This window comes from Bombus impatiens, unplaced genomic scaffold, assembly GCF_000188095.3.
Source record: "Bombus impatiens unplaced genomic scaffold, BIMP_2.2 scf_0360, whole genome shotgun sequence".
Lineage (NCBI taxonomy): Eukaryota > Metazoa > Arthropoda > Insecta > Hymenoptera > Apidae > Bombus > Bombus impatiens.
In genome coordinates, this window is record NT_176779.1 from 211,337 (window position 1) to 235,354 (window position 24,018).

The following is a 24,018-nucleotide window of genomic DNA, read 5'->3' on the forward strand; positions in this document are numbered from 1 at the left end:
CGCCGAATATTCTTTCGCGAACTCCCAACTCTAAATTAAAATTTTCAAATATCATAATAAAGTCCAATCTATTCGTCGACAGCGACGATTCTATTAAAAATATGATAAAATCCTATTTGCCGCCAAAGACATTTTCCTCTCTCATCCAGCTCTGTTCGGTCAAACAATACGCAAGCTTCGGACTTTTAAAAACGCAAAGTTATTCCTCTGGCAAAGAGTTTGGAAAATTACCACAGGGAAGGACGAGAGAGAATGATAAGGAAGAAAAACAAAAACGAAGGAGTCTATAACCTGCGCGAGGAAATTTGCAAAAGTTTCGGCGACAAGTAACCCACGTCGGAAAGCTGTCAGCCATTTTCATAAGCTCAAGAAACTCTGGCAACTAGGAAACCGAATCGGGGTCGCAAAAGGAACATCCAACGGAAAGTCAGGAATAGAACTTTTCACTTGTCTTTTGAGCCTCTACATGCATTTTCCTTGAATTCTCAACGAAGCCAGACAGTTCCACGCGAAAACCATTACCAGGGTAACGTAACGGAAACATACGAAATTAAATAAAACCAGAAGCCCCGTAGGAAACTTCTTGACAAGTTATGTTTATAACACAGAATCCCTACAATTGAAATTTTAACCACAGTCCTGGTTCGAGATAATCTTCTTTTTCATAGTTGAAACCTGAAGATGATCGTAAAACCAGTCTTAATCTGCTCTTGATCTAAAGTTTATGATATGGACGTTAGTATTTCCTATACAGTATGAGACAGTATAACTTAAATTCGACGCACGAAAAATTTTAAACCAAGATACTTAACAAAATACGAAGCTTCGTAACAAATCCTATCAGAGTGTTGTAATATCAATTTGCAACTTAGTATCGTGTCAAATGCGGTTTCTACGCCCACACTTTTTCTTTGCAAAAGAACCACCCTAATATTCCCGTTGAATACTTTACGACCCCATTTTTTATCACTATGGGGTGAACAAAATTCTTCGAGTACTTTGGAAAGAGAATTTATCTTCGATGAATGGTCAGTACGTTAGCATAACTTCCAATTGTGTGACCTATTTTAAACTTGCACTAGATTCTTAGAATTTCGCACTCGTATTTGAAGTTTGTGACCTACATCTCGAAGTTCGTATTTGAAGTTCAAATAAAATAGAAATGGACGTTGTACTCGTGTTAACGTTTTTAACTGAGTTACATATGTCAATTTATTATTGACTTACATATATTAATGTCGCAAGTATATACATATATATTAGATGATAATAGAGCCTCCCATATCCGAACTAATAGAAAGACAAAAATGTTTGCATAATGAAGCTTCTTTACTTTATAAAATTTACTTTACAACTTATTTTACCTTTATTTCACTCGACAATGTGAAATAGTGCGGAAAATAGTGCAAGTTCTAAAATAATTGTCATTTCAATTTCTGTCATTGCAAATAACTCGGAAGGTTAGATGCAAAGAGTCGTCGACAGAATTTTGTCAGTTGGAATTGCAGTGCGTACTCACGGTGCAACAAACGTAAAGCAAAGGTTACGTTATGCTTGCGCCGTTGCAGAAAAATGAGAGGAGAACGTAAGGCAAGTGCGACAGTCGGAGTCGAGCGAAGTATAGCAAACGCCTTGTAAAACTTTTCACAAGTAACCTGCTCCAGAAAGCTGTCAACCATTTTCATAAGTTTGAGAAGCTCCGCCAAGTGAGAAACCGAAACAAGGTCGTGGAAGGAAAAGGGCAGTAGGTGGAAAAGAAGGTGATTTGTAGAGAAACTGGTGGTTAAACTCTGCAATACCTCGTATGACTGATCGACTCATTAAATTCATACTTATATGGATACTTATCATTGGCTGAAGAGAATCGATGGTCGAATAGTACGTAACGATCACCTAATCTCATAACGATACAACAAATCAGATACAAACAAAATCCAAATAAATGATAGAATTAGGAAATTATAAATTGTTTATTGAGTGAAAAATTTAAAAAAAAGGTCAGATAAGATTCACGTGAGTTTCGACCAGTTTACGTCACGTGTATGTAACGAAACGATTTTATTCTGTATTTCCATTGTTTAAAAATAGGCAACGATAATTGCTGACAACTACATAGGACAACTGATGCTGGGTAAATAAAAAATCAGAAAATAAAGAGCCTCCTCCATTCAGGAAGAAACTACAATTCTGTAACCATTAAAACGAACAAGCAGCGAATTATTTGCGTACTTACGTATTCTTCACTCGATTTGAATAATCTAGTATGAGAACACTGGGTCTTGTTCAACTCGTTCCAAGCAATTCCTTGATACCTGATTGGTCTACGGTGATAAGAATTTTTCTATGGAAATCCCACCCACTTTCCCGCCCTTTTAGAAATTTGCAGACAACATTAAAAAAACCGACAAAAAGGACAAAAATAATTTTACCATGGTTTTTATTGAAGTAGAGAACGAGTTTGAGAGAATATTTGAGGGGAAAAAGAGGATTTTATTGGAACAGAGATTAAAAATACATATTTTTCTAACTGTCGGCATATCTTCAAATTATTCTGTTCTTTATTATTATTCTGCTCTTTCAATCACGATTAAGTGGATACATCGATAACGTGTTTATTTTTCTCAACGAGCATAACCTATCTTTTCCTGGTGAAAAAATGTGGACAATTTCAAATATACGGATGCAATAAACGTACTAAACAAAGTGGTACTTTTTCGTATTGTGTAGGTCTTATCGAAGCGCATCGAGAAGGCAAAATCGCAAGTCTTATCGGGGTGGAAGGTGGTCACTCCCTGGGGAATTCCTTAGGTGTTCTCAGGACATTTTACGGCCTGGGCGCGAGATACCTTACCTTAACGCATGCTTGCGATACTTCCTGGTGAGTACATTCCATACCACTTTCGAAAGATCCAAAAAAATTTATAGTCAAACTTCTAAATAAAGTTTGGGTAGGAGCGGAGGCAAATGTTTTCGCTATGGTCTTATATGCATAAATCAACAGCTACGATCGAACAGGATTAAATTTTCAGTTTCCAACATTTGGTGTTAAACTTAACGAACAAGATAAGTTAGATTCCAAATTTATTTTAGTATTTCAATATTCCGTGTATAGACTTCGAAACTGCCTAATTGACCTGATAGACCTTTAACTGTCTCCGTATCATTTTCTATAATATCAGTCCATTAATTATGTATCAAAATATACTCGGTACAATTCACGTTGCGATAAATCGATAATCAATTCGAGAAACCAGAATCTACGAGCAATTTAATTAACGATTGAATTACAATACACGCAATTTCATATCGAAATGTTGTCATGAAGTCGACCAAGTGATTTAATTCAGGTCTTTATACGTACGTACGTACATCTGCAAAACCGCAATGAATGGCATAACAAAAGATAGAATGATCTTAAATATAAAAATGAATAAAACATTTAAGTTACAATTCTCGTTTCGGTTTTATAAATTTTCACTGTAAAAGATTGATCGTACAAATTTTCGGAGTGTAGGTATTCAATGGAATACTTATAATAATAGCGAAAGGAGCGCATTAGTATTCAATGGAAAAAGTTTATTGCTGCCAATATTAGTCGACCATTCTATTCGTATGAAAATTCTTTTAATTTTGTTCTTAATTATGCTACCGAGTACAAAATATACCCCGTAGAAATATAATGGGATCGTGAAAGAAACGTACAAAAGAAAAATGGTATTCTTTCGGCTCGGTGAGAAAAAAGGAAGTCCCGAAAGCATTGCTATCAGACCGAAATCGCACATTGAATTGATTCCGTACAAAACATTTCTCAACCAAAGGACCCTTTTCCATTTCAATTAATCGGCCAGTGAAACTTCTTTCGTCCCGCTCTTTCGTCAAATACGACTACTACGAGTACTTTTTACCAGGTCGTTCGGCCCCGCTTTATACCGTGATCCATCGCCGAAGAAAAACCTATGCCATGGCCGATCAACCTGAAAGAGCTCGACGCAATCTGAAACCTTGGCGCACAGAAAATTTCCTCCATCTCAGCGGTTTCAGTACCCTGCCAAAAACCTCCATTCGCGTCTTACGTTCGAAGAAATGAACGGTCAAAAGAAGCTTGTTTCGAAAGGAAACAAAGGAACTTTGATTCGGATCGACAATCCTGTCTCAATACACAGCAAAGTACATCCCCTTTCATCGATATTAGGACATTTCTTGATCCCGACTATATAAAGAAAAGATGAAGTTCAAATACTACATATTCATTTATATTTATATTACATTACATATTCAATTCAAATTAAAACTTTACAATGGTGACAAAAACTACTCGTTCTCTTATTTTCTAATGCAGCGTTTTTTATCAGATTCTATACATTTCATTCTCATAGAAAGATTTCATAGAAATTTGTCAAATCTTTGGTAAGGCACTTACGTTTTAACAAATTTCACATGTTATTACCGTAACTTAACCAAATTGTCCAGAGTAAAATAGACTCGTTAATAGTACATAGCACATATAGGAACTACTCGCATGAAAATTCATAAAAACGTCCCTTGTGTTTAGAGACGAAAATTCCTGCAAAAGTTCCTTCTTATATTTATTCGATTCTAACTAAGCAGTGAATGGATCGAAAGATGCCTCAATGAGTCCACAGATTCCCGTACGTCCAATAACCGATTCCTTTTACGAGAAGTTGATCCTTCGCAGGAATTTCTTTCAGCATCGATTCCCCCCTGCATCGAACAAGTTTCGTGCGGTTTCCTTTTCAGTCGCTATATTTCAACGAAATTCCCGGGGTTCGCTATACGGTTCAATCTCGGGAGACCCGATCTGGGTTCCCGCATTTACAGCCCGCAAAGTTTCTTATTATTTTCTCTCTGTTCGCGGGAATCCCGAAATCGTCGCGCTCGGACTTTCCAGAAACATGGGATTGCTACTAGAATAATGTCGAAACGAGCTAGAAATGTGAGTTCCTTGAGGACATCAATCGTACAGGCAAGTTTTATGCGTCCCACGATACCCCACGCTCTGTACCGGGCTCCGTTGTAAATAAAGCTTTTCTTCATGCATCTCTTCAATTCTGTCGGGTTTTACCCTGGCGAACGGCGAGGTAAACATTTTAAATCCTTGTTCCTGCGAGTCGTGTAGTTCGAGATACGGTGACTTACGAAAGTATTTGAAAATTCAACGTAAAAAGTCTTTTATAGATATATCGTGCGTTTTATATGGAACTTTTTACAGTTCTGTTTGCTCAATAACGAGTAGATTATAGATTTTTAAGCATTTATAAGAAACATAATTTGAAAAAATACATAAAATTTTGAAAATTAAATCTTAATTATGATGTTTAAGGTGTGAAACAAATCTTTGCTCCATTGGGTCTAAATCCAAGTTAGGTACCATAAATCTCCAGCTCCATTTGTTTAACAACGTTCATAAACATGAATTTACATGAATTTGACTACTTTGATTATTAAATTTGTGTCCCAGTGTTGATAAATTTTTGCCGGTACAATTCACGAACAAATACCACTCAAATATCCGACAAAAACTAACAAAATTATCTTACCGGTAGAACAACGAGTGGAATGGTTGAAACCTCGATAGATAGATGCCCGAAAAACGTATCGAACGCGGCGGATAGGAGCAACGGAATAACAAGTTCCTTTCAGATAGCAGATACGCCGCTATTGAGCATCAATTTTGCAGAGAACACTTCGCGAAGCTGCAGACCTTAAAGCGTATCCACAACACGACCTATATACTTTCCACACCGAAAGCTCACCATTAAGATAGAATAATTCCTGTCACAAAGCTGGAATTTATACCCTCGAGAGTTTGCAACGAGGAGCGAGCCGGCTATGTAGTCGTCTATGATCGTGAATGCAAAATGTACTACTCGATGGCCGATATCGTTGCCCGTAACTAACAGTTCGAGTCCAAAGTATCAGACGACAATAGCCGCCGCGTCGACCCGATTCACAGCCTGCTTTTCAATCCTTGCCTACTTTACGAGTCCCTCGACGCCGTGGCTGGCGGCGCTGTAAATAAGAACCAGAGTTACGTTGTCCTCGAACAAATCTCTGTTTCGATGCTACATATTTTTCTCTTCTACAGGCCTAATGCGCCGTGCTTCGCCGCAAGGTGTCACGGATAAGGAAAAGTAGATACGTATGTGAGGGAAGCATGTCGAGAAAATTCTATCTAATGGAATTCAGCCTCCGTGTACAACGAATTCGTGTACATATTGTAACTGGCTGAAAAATTAGGGATCAGTCGAGACTAAACAAAAGTACAGCAAGTAGGGAAGTAAGTAGTTCGATTATCCGAACTGATTACTTACAGATTAGTTTCAAATTTGACCAATGTAATCGTGTAAACCATGTCTCGGTACCGTGCTAACGAAATTTCAAAATATTTTCCATAACATACATAATATATCCATGAAAAATTTCTCTAAGAGTCCCAATATTTTCGTCAGCCACTCTGTTTTCATTGAACCTGATCTCGTCCCTAATTATTACCAAACAATCGTTTTCTTGCGACGATACCGGAATCGCTTTACAGAAAATGTTAGATAGGCCTAATCGATCTCTAATCCTTGACCTCTGTCTCTCCATCTTTTTCTCACATTCTCCTTTGTCTTCGTCCGCTATTTCCTCGTGGGAACGGGGGATTGCCAAGACGATTGGATTCCCCGCGGTTCTCGATGACGACGAGCTGTCGACCCTCCTTCCTCTGAAAACGTTTCCGCGGTGACATCGGCATCGAGGTGAAAATCGACCGGAGAAGAAAGATTACCGGCTTTCGTGGCTCGGATTAAATTTTCTATGGCTTCGCAAGTCGCCGACGATCTTTCGATCTTTTACCTTCTGAACTGCGACCACCCCCGAACGATTCTGCGCCTCTGCCGAACTGTTCTTACGATCAGAAATTGCTTTTCCGCGTGGTGATAAATTATTTCTCGATTTTAAAACGATTCGTAGGATTTCGACCTGGCATTTCCTTCGTCTGGATAAATGAAATTTTTCCATTGGCAAATGAAAAATTAACCCGTGAGAAATCCATGTTTACCGAGTGAACAGACAGAAAGCGTGTATATTAAAAAATTATTAAACCTTCCGGCGTCTTTACGCAAAAGAAGAAAGAAATTCTAACAGACATTTTCTTGGCAGGGCAGTCTGTTCAGTTGGCGAGACGAACAGTACCCAGGATTCGACACCAGGCCTCAGTGAGTTTGGAAAGGTAAGTTAACAAACGAAGTCACCATATACATGCATATGCAGGCAACAAGGCAGAGAAATGATAAGTCACTGTTCCCTGCTTTACAAAAAAATAATTTTTAAGTCGAATAGACTGTCAATAAACAATCCCTCTTGCTGTCTTCGTACGTCATAATGAGTAAGCAATTTTAAATCAAATTCCATTGAATTTTAATTCTATTGGGATAAATATCAATACATTGCTTGAATTTCTAAATCAATTGCGCGAAATATTATATCTAAACTACGTTAATTATACTCGTTAAAACATAAGTTGTACGGCGATTATATTAATAACTGTGCCATCAACGACCAAGGTAGTACATGAAAATGTTTTCTTGAAAAGATATTCCATCTCATTTAACATTTCGCTGGGAACAGTTTCTACAGCGTATTGAAAACAGGTAGGCGGGCAAATATTAAAGAACGATCGATCGATCGTCTCCGAGCGATAAGCGCTATATTTATAAGTAACCGTAGTACTCTCGATGAACGAAGGTAAATAATAATCAATGAAAAGCAATCAATGACGATGCGCGTTCTATTTACGCCACGTTTCTTCATTCTTCCTGAAGTTATAAGCGCGTGACCTATTTGAATAGAATCTCGCGGAGAAGTTTCAATCGTTAAAACGGAATGGGGAAAATTTCCCAGCCGAAATTCGTTGCACGAATCTCGATATACCGACGACAAAGATAAAAGAAATAAAGAAAGAGAAAAAGAAACACTGGTGAATTTTTTTGTGAACAGAGATGGGGACGAGATGGAGCATTTTTTATCGATCTTGCGGAATTTGCACTCTCTCGGTGGTAGTCTCTGTCGCGTGATAAAAAAAAGAAGAAAGAAAGGGGTTGGAAGCGGAAGAGATGCAAGCGAGAACGTAAATCAAATAAGCCATCTCTGCTATCTTCCCCACCACCTTTGCTTTTCAGTATTTCCATCCCTCCTTCGCTAATCTCTCCCCTTCGAATTCTCGTCTCGTTCTACTGGATGCTGCCCTTTCCACCGTTTTCTCTTTGTTACTCCCCGTTCTTTCTTCTTCTTTGCCTCTTTTCCCTCTCATTTACATGCGCACCACCGTGGACCACGGTTTCCATTGTGTTCGTGTGCAAGCTACATTGCCAGACATAGCTCGATTGTTCAAGCACACCATCGACTATATTGAAACAACGTCGGTACAAAATCGTTATTGCGAAGGTACCACATGGCTACCTTGCTAGACAATTTACTACAAAATTCCACTAATCCGAGGATTTCAAAGCTATTCCCGGTTGTCTTGCTTCTCTCTCCTGCTGCACTCTCGCCTCGACCCGCTGTTACGATACAGACTGTAAATAATTTCGTGATGTAACCGAGTTCCCGAAAGGATTTTCCTCGCGTTTGTTTCTTTCGATATTGAATTCGAGTTGCTTTCAATACCACTGTGTGACATTACGTAAGCATCCGGCGACGACGCGAATCTTTCGTATAAATCGCTGGAAAATAATCTAATATTTCGTTCCACGCCGCTCGCGAGGAAATTGCGTTGTCTATATTATTCGATGGTACAAACTTTTGAGGAAGAAAACTGACATATCGAGCTAAACATTTTTCGTAAAATGATAATATTATTAACACTTATAATATCGAAGGAAATTACTTCCCCCGCGTGCAATATAAATATTTCAAGTACATGCATATTTTGATTAATTCTGAAAGAGGAAGATTCAAACTGGGTATTTTTACGAATTTCGTATTTATATTATTAAACGCTTTTTTCACTAAGAATAAATATCAGGATACTTTAAAGTCTTAAATATTTGTCTATTATCGTCATTTATATAGCATAAGGTATGAATATTCTCTTGAACAAAATAAGATAATATTGAAAAAAATATCCACCAGTTCGAAGTTTGCCGACCCGCATGGAGGCGAACGAAAAAGCTGAAAACAAACAGCGGTGCGTTTCGTTAGAAAAGTGATCGCAAACAGAAGCAAAAATAAAAGAAACTGACAGCTGGAAATCCTACGATCAGCTTCGTATTTACATATTTATTTGTCCTCGTGAGCCGCGTAACTTTTGCACGGAATATTTTTCTCATTTAAATACGAAACTGCATCTCTGTACCTTGTGGACCAAATATATTTCAAGAAAAGATTTCGTTTCGATGTGTATGTACACTAGTACACGATATTTACGATATTTTCCTTGTTCCTTTTCTATTTCCTTCTTCGATTACCTAACACTCGTATTGCACACCCATGGTATTCTCCTTCGTTGCTTCGCGTAAGCACGTGCACGCTTTTCTTTATAGAATACATACACTGCGAAACGCGGTATAGTTCAGTTAGAGTTCAGTTATTCTTCGCGATAAGCTTAAAAATTCAAGGAAATACGTTACATTAATTTTTGGAAGAATATCTTGTATTCGTTGTTACTTCATTGCCAAATCGATCAATGAAATTCGTATGGACATACACCATACATACACCATAGTTTTTTTTGCAAAAGTTTTGGCAAATATATTTTTTAAGCCATATCCTTTTGATATGCCATTTGATAATGCCAGAAAATAATCCATCTTTTCAAAGGTCTACGGTAGAATATTCTCTCGAATTACGCTTGAAAATTATAGCTTCCGCAAAGTCAAATTATTTCCAGCAACCTCGCTAATAGAATCTCGTTATCTGAGAACGCGCGAACGTTTAAATATTCGTTATGAAGAAGGAATGGCTGCGCGGAAAGGTAGCTTAAATCGATGGAAACACCTCGTCCCCGTTGTCTGTACAAAATCGCGCATACCGAGAAAAACGAACATCACTGGCTTCTTGTTAGAGCGAGAGTACGCTCGCAAAAAAAAGACAGCGCCCATTGTGTTCCTTCTTTTCCTTTCTCTCGTATCGACGTCCCGGTCTATGCACCGCAGCAGCTTTTTTCTTCTATTTTCGCGCGATAGGAGAGGCGGCTTGCTTACGCCATCGACTAATGTTCGCCAGTCGAAATGTCGACGTTTCTTCGTCCTCTACGCTATTTTTCAACCTTACCACCATCCATCCCCTCTCATCCTTCACCCTCACGATCTCTGAATTTTCCTCTTCTCCTCTCTTTCCTCCTTCTCTCGCGCGTAATACCTCGGGACCATCCCGTCTCTCGTGTTACGAGAAACTCCGATCATCTTTCTTAATCAACGCCCTGTGAAATCGTGCCGAATTAAAGGTATCTCTTAAGTCCATGCACACGTACATATATACTGACCCTTCCGGCGTTTCAGAGTAATTGCCTCCAAGTGGCACGTCTTGTAATTGTGCGAGATTGCCGGGCTCCCATATTACTTTACCGCGGCATTAAGGAGCAAAGAGGGCGTAGTAATTTTCAGCACTACGACGTCCCCACTTTGGTCGCCAATAATTTTTGAATTGTACAAATTTTGATTACGAAATCGTTCGATTAATCCCGTTCCCTTTCTCTACGCATATGTAGAATGTGTAATTTCATAAGAAAAAAGCGAGTATTGTTTTCGATCGTTTGTTTGCAGTGAACGTTCGTATACCGTTAATACAAATCGACCAAAATGTCCACGTATTCATGAGCAACAGTGTACATTTTGGTTTTCGATCTTACTGAAAAACACAGCGGCCGCGCCAGAGATGAAAAAATCGACGCAGAATAATACGTTTAAAATGCAGTGTATGTAGTGTATGGCCAGTGCGTGTATATTTTCGTTTTCGAGTTGCTCACGATTCACGGGCAATTAAGTTTTATACGCTAACCGGGCTGCGGTATGAAACAGAAAAGCACGGTGCATGGAACGAAGAAAAAGATTCGCTAGGGTGGCGGATACTGGAGAGGGTGAAAAAAAGATTGTTAGAGCAACGCAACCTTGTACGGTCAATGTTGCGCTCTGTGAGTTTCGTTCTGTTAATTAAAGAGCACGTATACGTATGCATCATGACAGAATACACGGCCATCCGTTATGTCAGTTAATTTCTATAATGTCCGTGGCAGCGGCGAATGCAAAACAGGAACACGTGGCTGCTCGAAAACTAGGCTGCTGAAACGAAATTCGAGTCGTTTTGCGTACGAATAAAGTTCGCCGTGGCTGAAGGTAATGCAAACTGTAAAATCATGTAATCTCTTTGGCGGCGGTGGTCAGCATGAAAATTTGCATTCTAACCGTGTTCATGGAATTACACGCGGTTCGACCAAATCCACGTATCGAAAGCCAACCTCTGTCGATCTTTAAATACGTGACAATTATTTGGCCACGTCATCGGCACGTTTAACAGTCTACGGTATTTATCCTACCTAGAGCCAAGAGTTAATTCAGTCACGTGGGCGGTGATAACGTACGCGATAATTCCTTGAAATTATTCTTGAAATTATACAGTAGTGTCACAGTGATGTGCTGATTTAATTAAAGGTCAACGTTGTGTTAACGTAACATTTCGCTTGAAATTTCTTTTTCCATTATTGTATTGTCCGTTTTTCTCACGGTGTGGTTATGAAAGTGAGTAATCTTCTATGAAAGAGATTAGTCAATTTTCTCGTCGCTACTTTTTTCGTCCGTCTAGTTCTTATCATTTTATGAAGTTCAAAGGACTCGAAGTATATAAAAGTGTGAAAACTCTCTGTATAGAAGTATTTGTATTCGTACAATAATTTTTGCAATGACTGCAGAAAATGCAATTTTTTATTCAAAAGAAAGGGTCGACGATTACAGAGTAAGGGTTAACAAAAATCAAGCATGAAATATGCATACTTATATCTTATTATTTTTCAGGCAGTTGTCAGGGAACTAAACAGACTGGGAATGCTTGTGGATCTCTCTCATGTCTCAACAAGGACTATGAGGGCGGCCCTGCAGACGACGAGGGCACCGGTGATTTTCTCTCACAGTGCTGCCAGGGCACTTTGCAATTCCACTAGAAACGTGCCAGACGACGTGCTTAGAAATCTGGTAAGTTCCCGTGCAACCACATCGACATGGAAAAGTTAGGAGTGCATGGAAATGCGATAGGATAGTGCGGCAAGGTTAAGCCAATTTCGATACTCGATCAGACGAACGTTATGCGCTTCCCTTTCCACGAATTGGACACTGCATAAATCCTTGTTTCCAGTAGAATTCAATTCTTTTCAACCGTAACCTTTAGACAATAAAACGTAGTATCGAAAGACTGCCAGAGCGTTCAATAAAAAATTAATAAAAAAAATATATATATGTAAAATAAAATAGAAACTATTAAATACGACAAGCATAAAAATAATTAAATACAACAAGACAATGTTAAATTTTACGTATTGATGAAGCTGGAATATTCAACCCCAAACTTCTTATTCTTTAAATGTAATAATATATATTGCGCTGAATAATAAGATCGTTCGATATTGACTAGCGTATACATTTTAAAAAATGTTTACTATAGAAACTGCTATTTTTATATAAATATATTACTTTGAAATTCTTCGATTTCGCTACAAACCGACAATAACTCGATAAATACAGTATCATTTAACAGAAGTATCAAATGATAGGAGAAACACTGTATATCAATTAGCAAAGGAACCTATAGAAAAGGACAAAGCAGAAGAAACGACGTCGTAAAAAGCCAAGTATTTGGTTGCGGAAACGAACGTTTTTTTTTTATTTATTTATTTAAATTTTACAATTTGTCCAATAGGACATTTGGTAAAATATTATAGCTTAGTGGTATAATAATATAACATGTGGGTGGCTAGCCCCAGCGGAGTACCATCTTCGTGTTTGTTAGGTTATATCCTTTTTGTCGGAAACGAACGTGGACGAAAAAAGGGAAGGTCGCGCAGAATGTTGTTGTAAACCAAGGGAAGGTAGATGGAGAGGGGGTAAGAATTAAAATGGAAGGAGAAAAATCGACTTACACATTCGTAAGTTCATCTGAAGGCGCCGCGACGCGGTGTAAGAGTTGAACCGCCAAGAGCACTCGACGCCTGCACGAAGTGATGCAGTGAGTGCAGCAGGGTGCCGCGTGTTGCATACGAACGGAGCAAGTTTGACCAGCTATAGAAAATGTGCGATGGATGGTCGAAAATGTGTTTTCACTATCTACTTTCATCCATTTACTCGATAAGTCCACTTCTCTTGATTTTCTACTTTTTATGTTACTCAATTGTTCACACGTTGACTGTCACGGTAATCACTGATGATTTGTTAAACCGCGTTTTATTAAACTTTTTAAAATCATTAAAACAAGATAAATTTCATGGACTAAAGAAATGTTCAACAATGTGAATGCCAAAGACAACATTGCGGGAGAAAAAGAGTGCGAATAGAATATAATATTTTGCGAAAATTTATTGTTATGGTGTAGTATATTTCAATCTATTGCGATTCTTAGAGTAACATGTATAAAGTTTGCTCGCATGATTAACACTGTATGCACATGTCTATGTACATTTTCCGCGTAGAAACTATTAACCGGATATAGGAGATAGGAACCAACATAAAAATCCTAACATTACGGTTACGAGTTTTTCTACGTCTCGGAGGAGCTAAGTAGATATTTTATTAAGACCAATGAATTTGTTCTGGACCAAGCCGTAGAGTCGTGGAAAATACAGTCATCAATGTTTTTCCTACTCTTGATTGCTCTGAAATATGCAACGTCGTATAATTCTGAAAAATTTCTGGTAAATTATCGTTAAGCGCGCCAGTAGAAATATATCAAGTCATAAATAAGGTAACCTCATATTTTGCATTTTGAATTTCTAGGGCAAAGCCAACGGCGACTGTTGAACTTAACAGACAGTAATTATTTGGTTGTAACAATAATAAGTGTCGCTTTTCAAAGACAATTTTATTTTATCTGTTTCAGAGTCATAAAATATTCAATAATTAACTTCATTATATAACACATAAAGTGCAGCCGAATAACATGTATAACATGTTTCTCGGGTGATTCCTTGCGAAAAAATAAGAAACGAATGTATAGCATAAATCTTTTTCGTTCCAGGCTTGATTTTCGAGAAAATCGAGTTCGAGAATTTGTCAAGTATATTTGAATTTAACTAATTTCCAGGCTGGACAGGGGTAAATAGATAATCGTTCGAATACTTCTTCCAGAAAATAAAAAATTTATAAATATCAATACCACATTTTGAAAAATAAACTGAAGCACTAACTAATCTAGTTGTCGCGTATCTTTTACAAGCTCAGCGTTGTTAAAATCTCCAAGCAATCTCGTTGGTCCGCCCAAAATGATGGTCTTTGTACGCAAAAAAGCAGGAGAAAATAATTCAGTTTGAGCGTAAATACGGTAGCAGATAAAATTGTTAGTGAGCATTTATGATGTAATCCATGCTTAACCCACTACCGACCGTCGCGTCGTCGTAGCTTTTTGGGTCGCTCGATAAATTTTAACGTTTTAGTTACAGTTTTCCAACTGCTACATTGAAAGTTAGTGAACCGACATTAAGTTTAATCCCCTTTCAGATAATATATACTTAAAGTTCATGGCATTCTAATGTTAAATAACAAATTTTGAAAAGCGTGCGCGAACTCTAGAAATCAATTACAGCGATATAATTTTTAAAGTTAATGAAATATGTGGACATAGTAACGCTAGTTATAATGTCAAGGACATGAGATACTTTAAAATTACACATCGGTCGAGTAAGATTGAAAAACATAAAGGAAATATTTCGCGTTTAGTAAACTTACGTTCAATCTACTTTCGTTCTATAGTAATGGAAGCTATACAATGTAACATCAAATAATAAATTATAAATGTTCAATGTAAACCTTTAATGATTAATGTCAAAATTAATATTAATATTTAATGCAAAAATTAATAGTTAATATTAATATTAATTTTGGCGTTGAAATTGATATTGAATATAAATATGAATTTTAAATCCTAATTATACATTTTGTCCATTTATGCACATTTATATTTCCCATATATATATATATATATATACATTCGTAAATAGCCCAGCAATAAGTCTAATAGTCGAAACTAAACTTTGTAGTCACTAGATCAAAATGTTTCCTCTATCATCGGCTATCACTTCTTGCTTCGAGTGATTGACTTACTTATAGTTCGAAAGTATATGTGTACAAAAATACATACGAGTATTCCTAACCTTTCCATCCGTTTTGACCAACTGTTCGCAAACGTTGGCCAACGAAGAGATTATTTGGTTTTAGGTCAGTAAACACGCGACTAGAACCAGGTCGGGTGTTTCGAAAAGTTCAGGGTTGGCCCGGTCCAGCCTCGTTCTAGGATTTGATGAAAACGCATTACGTGCTTCTCCTTCTCTCTCTCTCTCTCTCTCTCTCTCTCTCTCTCTCTCTCTCTCTCTCTCTCTCTCTCTCTCTCTCTCTCTCTCTCTCTCTCTCTCTCTCTCTCTCTCTCTCTCTCTCTCTCTCTCTCTCTCTCTCTCTCTCTCTCTCTCTCTCTCTCTCTCTCTCTCTCTCTCTCTCTCTCTCTCTCTCTCTCTCTCTCTCTCTCTCTCTCTCTCTCTCTCTCTCTCTCTCTCTCTCTCTCTCTCTCTCTCTCTCTCTCTCTCTCTCTCTCTCTCTCTCTCTCTCTCTCTCTCTCTCTCTCTCTCTCTCTCTCTCTCTCTCTCTCTCTCTCTCTCTCTCTCTCTCTCTCTCTCTCTCTCTCTCTCTCTCTCTCTCTCTCTCTCTCTCTCTCTCTCTCTCTCTCTCTCTCTCTCTCTCTCTCTCTCTCTCTCTCTCTCTCTCTCTCTCTCTCTCTCTCTCTCTCTCTCTCTCTCTCTCTCTCTCTCTCTCTCTCTCTCTCTGTTCTCTCTCTCCGTGTATCTATCTACCTATCTATCTATCGTATCTATCTATCTATCTATCTATCTATCTATCTATCTATTTCTTCCTCTGTCTTCTTGTCTGAAATTCGAAACCAGTCGAGCGGTTGAAACGTCAGCTGAACAACAAGGAAAAGGGGGTGAATTCGTCCGTTGAATGTGTCAGATCCGTGCAAACGAATCGAGAAAAAAGCATAGGGGATGAAAAAAGAGGGAAATTCGAAGCGAGTTCGAAACAACCAAGAGGATATATTCAGGGCAGAAAGTACATGTTCAACGTGGCGCGGAATTCGCGCTTGGGATAATGGTGGAAAAAAGTCACACGGGATACTCGTATAAAATAATATACGAGCTGGGTCAATGAGGCTGGCAAAAAATGGTTCTGCAGAGAATTCTGTAGGATTAAATTGGGATTACAATACGTGAAGGTACATGATTTATCCGACAAGGAAGTCAACTGGCCAATGAGAATGTACAATCTGTTTTTAAAACGTTCCCATGCATCATAAACACTCGGGCTAAACAATTATCTAAATATTTACGACCCTCTACGTGCGTTAAACTTTCCTTTTCGGACAGTAATACTCTCCACGGTTTTCGTCGAGTTCGCGTACGAAAGTTAGAAAGCCGAAGAAATAAATCATCAGGATTCTAAGTCAGAAGAAACTCGAATCGCGATGATCTTTCATTCGAAGCACAAAGTTCTCGCAGTAATTTACGCTGTAGCGTGTGGCCAAGCTTCCACAATTATTGGATTCGTAAGTGATTTCACATTAACGACACAACATTGGGTAAACTGATTGTAAGTGATTAAGTCTCGCGTGCAAAGCTCGATTAAAATTTAATCCTATCGCTGCGCCTGCCAATCACTGACGTCGAAATGACAATTACCCTGTGTCGATGCTTCAAGTTAATCTATCGGATTAAATTTGAGACGACGACAACAATGCCTTAAATTCCATTTAACCATGCGTTCGTGCACTCGACTGGCTATTATTAATTCTTTTTTGTATATGGAAAATCTTTTTGTATAAAATTCGTAATAGGCGCGCGAATTTTTAATGTGAACTTGACAAAGAATTTAAAAATAAACAGTGAAACATTATATAAATATTCTTAAAATAAAATTTGAATTATATGAAAATCAAATCACAGTCGGATATTAAGAGGCAAGCAATATCTACTAATCCAATTAGTTTGATTAAAATCCCTGCTAATTGTATCTTTACAAGAGAGAATCAATATGTGTTTCTTATTTGCTTCACCGGTACAATCAATACTGGCTCGATCATGACGAAGCGACAAGGGGATGAGTTACACCAATCAGAGGCCGAACGATGGCCTGTCTGGTAACATGTTATTAGCTGTGCCACACTGCTGCCCCAATTAACGCTGGCTACTTCATAGTTTAAGTCAGGTCAGGTATCGACTAGACGGGAGGGCATTGTCTCTTCTCTCGATTGGCACATTCAGTAATTGTCGATAGGAGGTAGAGATAAAAAGATCCTGATAAAACTGGATGGCCATGGCGCACTAGCTCCAAGCATTTCGTGTTAACCGAAACGGATAAAAATCGGTCCGGTACTTTAGGAGATTCTTTAGATTTTCATCAAAAGTTCGGCATTGACGAATCGGCCAGATGTAGCTGCGTTGCTATCTTGGACCGGATTATAAAGTTAAGTTGAACGAGGAATATAGAGGTCAGCTAAATGGAGGAAATTAGAGTAGTTTATCGCGCTTCTTTCGTACCGATTCTATGTCTATAGCTAACTTTTCTTTTTAAGTAGAGTGTATCGATTACTGTACCGTAAAATCCGTAAAATCTCTATCATGCAAATTGATAAGAGAATTTGCAGAGTAGCTTTAAATAATTTCTCGTAATGCTAATCTTAACATATGCGAGTAACGTAAATTCCACTTATAAATTCCGCTTAAGCTGCTAAATTATTGGTTAATGGCGCAAATTAAAATTGGATAGATCAAATGAATATTCATCTAAATATCATCGGAAAGGAGTAAAGCAACCTCATGCCAAATTTAAGCGCGACAAGCATTGGTGAACGAACTTTATAACGTCAAGCGAGAGAAACGTTTTCATTGTACTATGGCAAAATTCGAAAAAGCAAAATTTTGTATCGGGAAACACGGCGATTTCCGATGACACGACGCGCGGACACGTCGCGTCGTGGATATTAAATGTTTCATGGAATTCCGAATCAATTGTTCAAAAATCCTAGTAAGCGAGGAATATGATTTATAGCAGTTGGTGGTATTAAAATTTCAATGCAATGTGTACCGTCTCCGCGGAATGGAAGTGAAATTGCATTCCTCTGGAGTAACTTTACGATCTCTTCGAATTTTATTGGCGAGCAATTCAAGAGCTGACCGCAAGACCCATTCCACCGGTCTACTGAAAAAATCACACAACTAAAGAAATTAAATGCTTCAAAAAGTCGGCTTGAAATAGAAAATTATCAATGACTCTGTCATCTAACAACGAGGAAGTTGTTCCTTTTACAATCTAACGTAGTTATACTAGATAGTAAATAAAACTTCCGGAGAAAGAACAGACGCGTAAACTTTTTGCAACATAACCACCGATTTCTTTGTTACCCTATAATATCGATTGCGTGCAGATCTTCAGATGTCCCCTTTACCAACGCTATAAGAACAGGAACATAAAAGCAAGTGGAAACAGATGATTCTGATGGTAGCCAAAGTCGTTTCCGTTTGTCTTTTGAAAAAGGACTCTGGACGAAATCAATATGGAAAGCTACGAATGCGTCCCAGATTTGAACAAGCGACCAGCTCATCGAATTTCAACGTGCGTTTCCCAGTCGCATTTCAGAAAGTATGCCGTCTCGAATCGCAACTTTTTTAATATCGTCCAACAGCATAGAACATTCGAATCGTAGATTGAAGCGGAGAAATCGTAAACTACGAATCGATGTAAACCGTTACTTTCTGTAGCTTCCAAAAGCTTGCGTGTCACGCGAATACTTTATCATAGCATCTTGTGCTTTTCAGATTTGACAATTAGAGAATTGAATTTACAGATTCGAATACTTTATTCGAACGATCTATGTAATTTTTGTTTAAAGATTTCGTTAATTGTGCGCTATTGCGTTCTGTAGATACATTTTGTAAATTACGTAATACAGTACGTCAAGGTAAATTACTAAATTTATCCGAAAGCTGTTATCCTACATAAATAACGAATTGAATTACGAACGATATGCGCATTTTCCACAAACTGACCTCAACAGTTATCACATACTCTGAAATTGATAGCTTTTTGTCGACTCTATTTATGAATTTTATAAACTACCAACAGCTTTCTAAATTTTTTACCTATATTCATCTTTTGAAACAGTCCATATGTATACTGCAGGAATGAGAAGAATTTTTTGAAAACACAATAAAAATCCAATGCCTTTGTATATTCGCAGAAAATGAAATAACCGCTTTATTCTTCTCCGCACCATTTTACAATCGCTTCTCTTTGCGCGAATAATATTCAGAGCTGTACAATTTTGGCATATCTCAGGTTAATACATCTGTTCGCAGGCTAAAAATGGCGGTGTAGCAATGGTTCCGTTTTATACATACTTCATAACGTGCAACAGTACAGCCACCATAAAAGACGTTATTGGTACGTAAAGCATCATCGATATGTTATTTCTTTCTTACTTAAAGCAATAGTCGGCTGTAGGAGAAACTGCATTGCAATTATTAGCTTTGAAATCCTTTCCACTACACAATAACATGGTCCATTTTACAAATCACGATTGTTTGATATAAAAACATTTAATTTCGAATACTGAATTTATTATTTCGATAAATGTTGTCAAACCTTTGCAAATACTGAAAATATGGATATTTCTAAAAAGTAAAGATTAAAATTCAACATCGATTGTGAACTGATTTGCGAAGTACGCAAGATAATATAATTTATAACTGGACTGTTGACTGAAAGATTGAGATCACCGTGCTCTGTGTAGGAGCTGAGAATTCAAAAATAATTGGAACTTAGAATCCTTGAAATTCCGAAAAATTACCTCGGAAATCTCTCCAGTCCGAACTTCAGCGAAATGAACACGCGACAGTCCTATCGAGAAGAATGGTATAAAACAATAAATATAAGAATGGATTGACTTCTACTATGTTGATAAAACACATTTATATTCGAGCTGAACAATGATTCGTTTCTTCTGTTCGATCGCGTTCACGTAAATTAATGTGAAACTGATTAACACGCGCGCCGGGACCAATTAACAATCAAGCAGAAACGCATTTTGTTCAAATGGAGTACAGTAATGACGGTGCAGGTTGAAAATAATAAAATCCACATTTCAAATGCCACGGCACGACCAAGTTTATTAAGGACGACCATGCTGTTTCAGCACACATCAATCACATTCGAAAGGTGGCGGGGATCGATCACGTTGGAATAGGAGCCGGTTTCGACGGGATAAATTTGTAATTATCTTTCGAGTATCCTCGGCGCAACAACGCGCATTCAGAGAATAATCATTATCGATACTCGGCTCAATGAAGCAATTACTGTTGTATCTATGGGGAGGGAGTTTGCCAACATTTCACTGGCACACACAATGAACACTTAGGCGAACGCGTAAATCGTAAAATTGCTTCCATTGATACGAGACTGCTGAAACGAATTTTAGTGTCGAACATCTATTCTCTGAATGATAGAGGTCATTATGAATCAAATAAACCGACACTGCGATTATCGATGCACTTTTCAGCACTCCTACCGGCTTGGAGGATGTTTCGAGGTATCCGCAATTGTTGGCTACTCTGCTGGAGGATCCAACGTGGACGGAGGAAGACATTAAAAAGCTAGCTGGCCTCAATTTATTGAGGGTATTCGCTAAGGTCGAGCAGGTGAGTTATATTTCTTGCCAATTAATTAAAATGGATATAATCAAAGAGTAAAATAGGATTTATGCTAATTGTATAGGAGATATACTTGTTCAAGAGGAATAGATGGAATGGATAAGTTTATACTACAGTACATATAATATAAATTTATATTAAAAGTTCGTATTCCGAATATAACATGGAAATTATCTTTATTTGTTTATTACGATTTATAAGATTTACCGGATAAAATTTGTTGTGACAACCAACTAAAATTTTAAAAACAAAATTAGCTAAAATAATAAGGACTCTAAGATAAACAAAATGTCCTTATCATAAAATATGCAAAATGTTATAACCTAGAGTTTGTTACTCATAAAACGTTGAATAATTCAAAGATTCCAAAGCAATTAAAATTTGCCTTCTACGCGAGATTATTATTTAAATTCTATCGATATTTATGTATATTGCCGTACGTTCTTAGCTATTAAAAAAATGGAATTTTAGGTGCGCGACGAATGGCACAGAGCGGCAGTATTGCCAGTGGAGAAAATCAGTCCACCTGACAACTCCGCATGCGTCTACGGAGCGTCTTGATCTTCTTTGAGGACATTCACAGCAGGATTCCTCGATTTTCTACGATCGCCGAAGATTCGACACGTCTCATGGAACTATAGGACCCTGTAAACGTGCGGACTGGATCAGCTGAAAGATCGTTTTTCCCTGAAAACATCTTTTTGAGTTCTCCGGGGAACTCGATCGCGCCTTATGAAAGATGAAAAATTGAACAAGAACGTACGTTCCATCTGTGAAAATTGATAAGATCGAGACCATGTGTTGAACGATCATCTTCAGGACAAGTTCAATTTCCTTCCTTATCTTTTTCTCCTCTCATTCACACGCCGCGCCGCCATGAATTATGCGATTGTATTTTTTTTTTTTGCCATTTTTGACTAACTTTATGAACAAACTATCTTGTTCCTCATATTGTTATCGCACTTCGCTGAAAGAACATATCTGTATAACGTATAATGGTTAATTTGCTGCTATTTTAATAGCTGGATACGTCCGTCCATACTATCAAGCAGATATATAATTATTGAGAACTTTTTATTTGTTTCCCTGTATCGATTGCATCTACGGAAATCAGCTTTTTGATACACACTGCGCCTGTATTACCTCCCAAAGGAATTTTACTGAGAAACCGCGAACATTTGTTTTATTTCGTTTATAAAAGTGTTAACACTGAAACTGTTAATTTATAGGAACTGGAAATTTATAGGAACATAAATATATTCAACGGCAAATTTATTTATAGCATAAACCGTATTTATTAGCGTGTTCATCTACATAGAAATATTATACAGAAATCTGAGCTCGTCCTGAAGATATTCATAGATGAATACTTATAAGCGTAAGAAAAAGCGTTCCTGAATGAATAGCGTGTAATGATGCGGACAATCGAGGCGGCCAAAAATGCTTGCTAGGAAGAATTTCTTTCGAACGAGGATACTCTTTAAGAAACGTTCCCTCGGTATTATCCTGACAGAAATCCAATAAATGTTTTTCGATACTTCTACCTTGGAATAATTATATAAGATCTCAAGCGATGGATACTAGGTGGCACGCGTTCAAATGTCAATCAGAGAAAAGATCTATTAATCATGATTTAACGTTGAATGATTTGATAAATTTTATTTTCTAATTTACAACTGCATGATAATATCCTTGACATAGAGGAGCAATTAGGATATATTCGATATAACTACTATATAAAATAGACGAATCTCCCAAATATTACACCTATCCTTGATATACTTTCTTTTTTAATACGAATGATATGAAGATTATACCCTTAAAGACGCAGATAATCATTTGAATGCTTGCTCCTTGTCAACTTAACAAGTGCGCTTAAGACCAAGGAATTAAAGAAAAACCAAAAAAGAAAAAAAAACGAAGAACTAGAAAAACCGGCGAGAAAATAATGAAACTTTTATAACATTTAATTAGAAATTTTGAAACCAGATCACAGAAACCAATATTTACGTATATACGATTGTTTAAAGCTTTTAGAGTTTCTATATTTACAAATGACAAAGAATTTTTGTCATTTAGAGTTCGTCACCAAAGACCATTAAGAGGAAAGACTTGTTCGTCACTTATTAAATGTTTCCAACCTCCGACTGAAATCCTTAAAAATGTTCTTATAACGTTTGTTATAACGAGGCTTCTATTACGCATGCATGACGCAATTATTTGACGCAACTGCTGGTTCATTTGTAAACGAAATACCTTGTTAGGACTGCGAATATCCGGATATCGATAATATTCGAATATTCAATTAATATTTATATAAAAAATTGAATATTTCATAGAATCAACTGCGCTATTCAATTATCATTATTTAGATTTGCATACATATGTATATGCATACTGTGCGTTATTAAAAACACACATGAGATAATTACCTTTTTATAGTAGTGTTACATTTGAATTTTAAATAACTAAATTCTTCTAAATTCTTTAGATTTCAATCACAGTGGATAATTTTCAATCTATATAAAACATCCTTGTAACAGGCGCCTTTCTTTAACTAGAAAATTAAGTAGAAAATTCAACTAATAACCGAATAGAATTAAATTATACTAAATGCTTTTGTATCTAAAATTTCCTTTTTCGATAGAAGATTAAATTCAATATGAAATTTTTAATCAAATCTCTACTTAGCTTGGTCATTTTGGCGTAATGACGTTAATGTTGGATACTTGAATATTATCTAAATTAGATCAAGCATTAAAAATCCGGATAAATTGGCAGGTCTATTTATTATGCTCACCAATATGAAACACTGCCAAGCCAATTTATACTGAACCATTATGACATGAGAAACTATAATTGCCGAAATCCCTTTTCGATATAGTAGTCGAGACGTAGCAATAAACTTTTTAGTCGATAAATCGTAAAATAAAACCGAGGACTCGGGAATGAGAACACGTAGAAAATACTTCTACATATCTAGAAAAGGGAACTTCTTTTGGGATGTAACTTAAATTAGAGACAGTGAGCAAGTACTAAACAAATATTTCATCTGGTTTGCCAATCGC

The 24,018-nt window shown here is 37.2% G+C and overlaps 1 protein-coding gene and 1 long non-coding RNA gene across 6 annotated transcripts in view; one reads left to right on the top strand and one right to left on the bottom strand.

Annotated features, from left to right (window-relative positions):
- Positions 1–22,704, top strand: part of LOC100741104 (dipeptidase 1-like) — a 151,843-nt gene extending 129,139 nt beyond the window's left edge. For all 5 annotated transcript variants that reach the window (XM_033320804.1, XM_024367749.2, XM_033320803.1 and 2 more), the window contains 7 exons: positions 2,728–2,878; positions 7,165–7,234; positions 12,012–12,188; positions 19,601–19,685; positions 20,437–20,512; positions 20,800–20,938; positions 21,422–22,704. In XM_033320804.1, coding sequence (XP_033176695.1) covers positions 2,728–2,878; positions 7,165–7,234; positions 12,012–12,188; positions 19,601–19,685; positions 20,437–20,512; positions 20,800–20,938; positions 21,422–21,511 — 788 coding nt within the window. In that variant the 3' untranslated portion in view covers positions 21,512–22,704. The remainder of the gene's footprint in view (positions 1–2,727; positions 2,879–7,164; positions 7,235–12,011; positions 12,189–19,600; positions 19,686–20,436; positions 20,513–20,799; positions 20,939–21,421) is intronic.
- A 28-nt stretch (positions 22,705–22,732) lies between these two features.
- Positions 22,733–23,795, bottom strand: LOC117151678. The gene is made up of 2 exons (XR_004461772.1): positions 23,383–23,795; positions 22,733–23,347 (listed from the first exon to the last, which is right to left on the bottom strand). It is a non-coding gene; the product is annotated as an uncharacterized LOC117151678 (long non-coding RNA).
- Between the last annotated feature and the right edge of the window lie 223 nt (positions 23,796–24,018).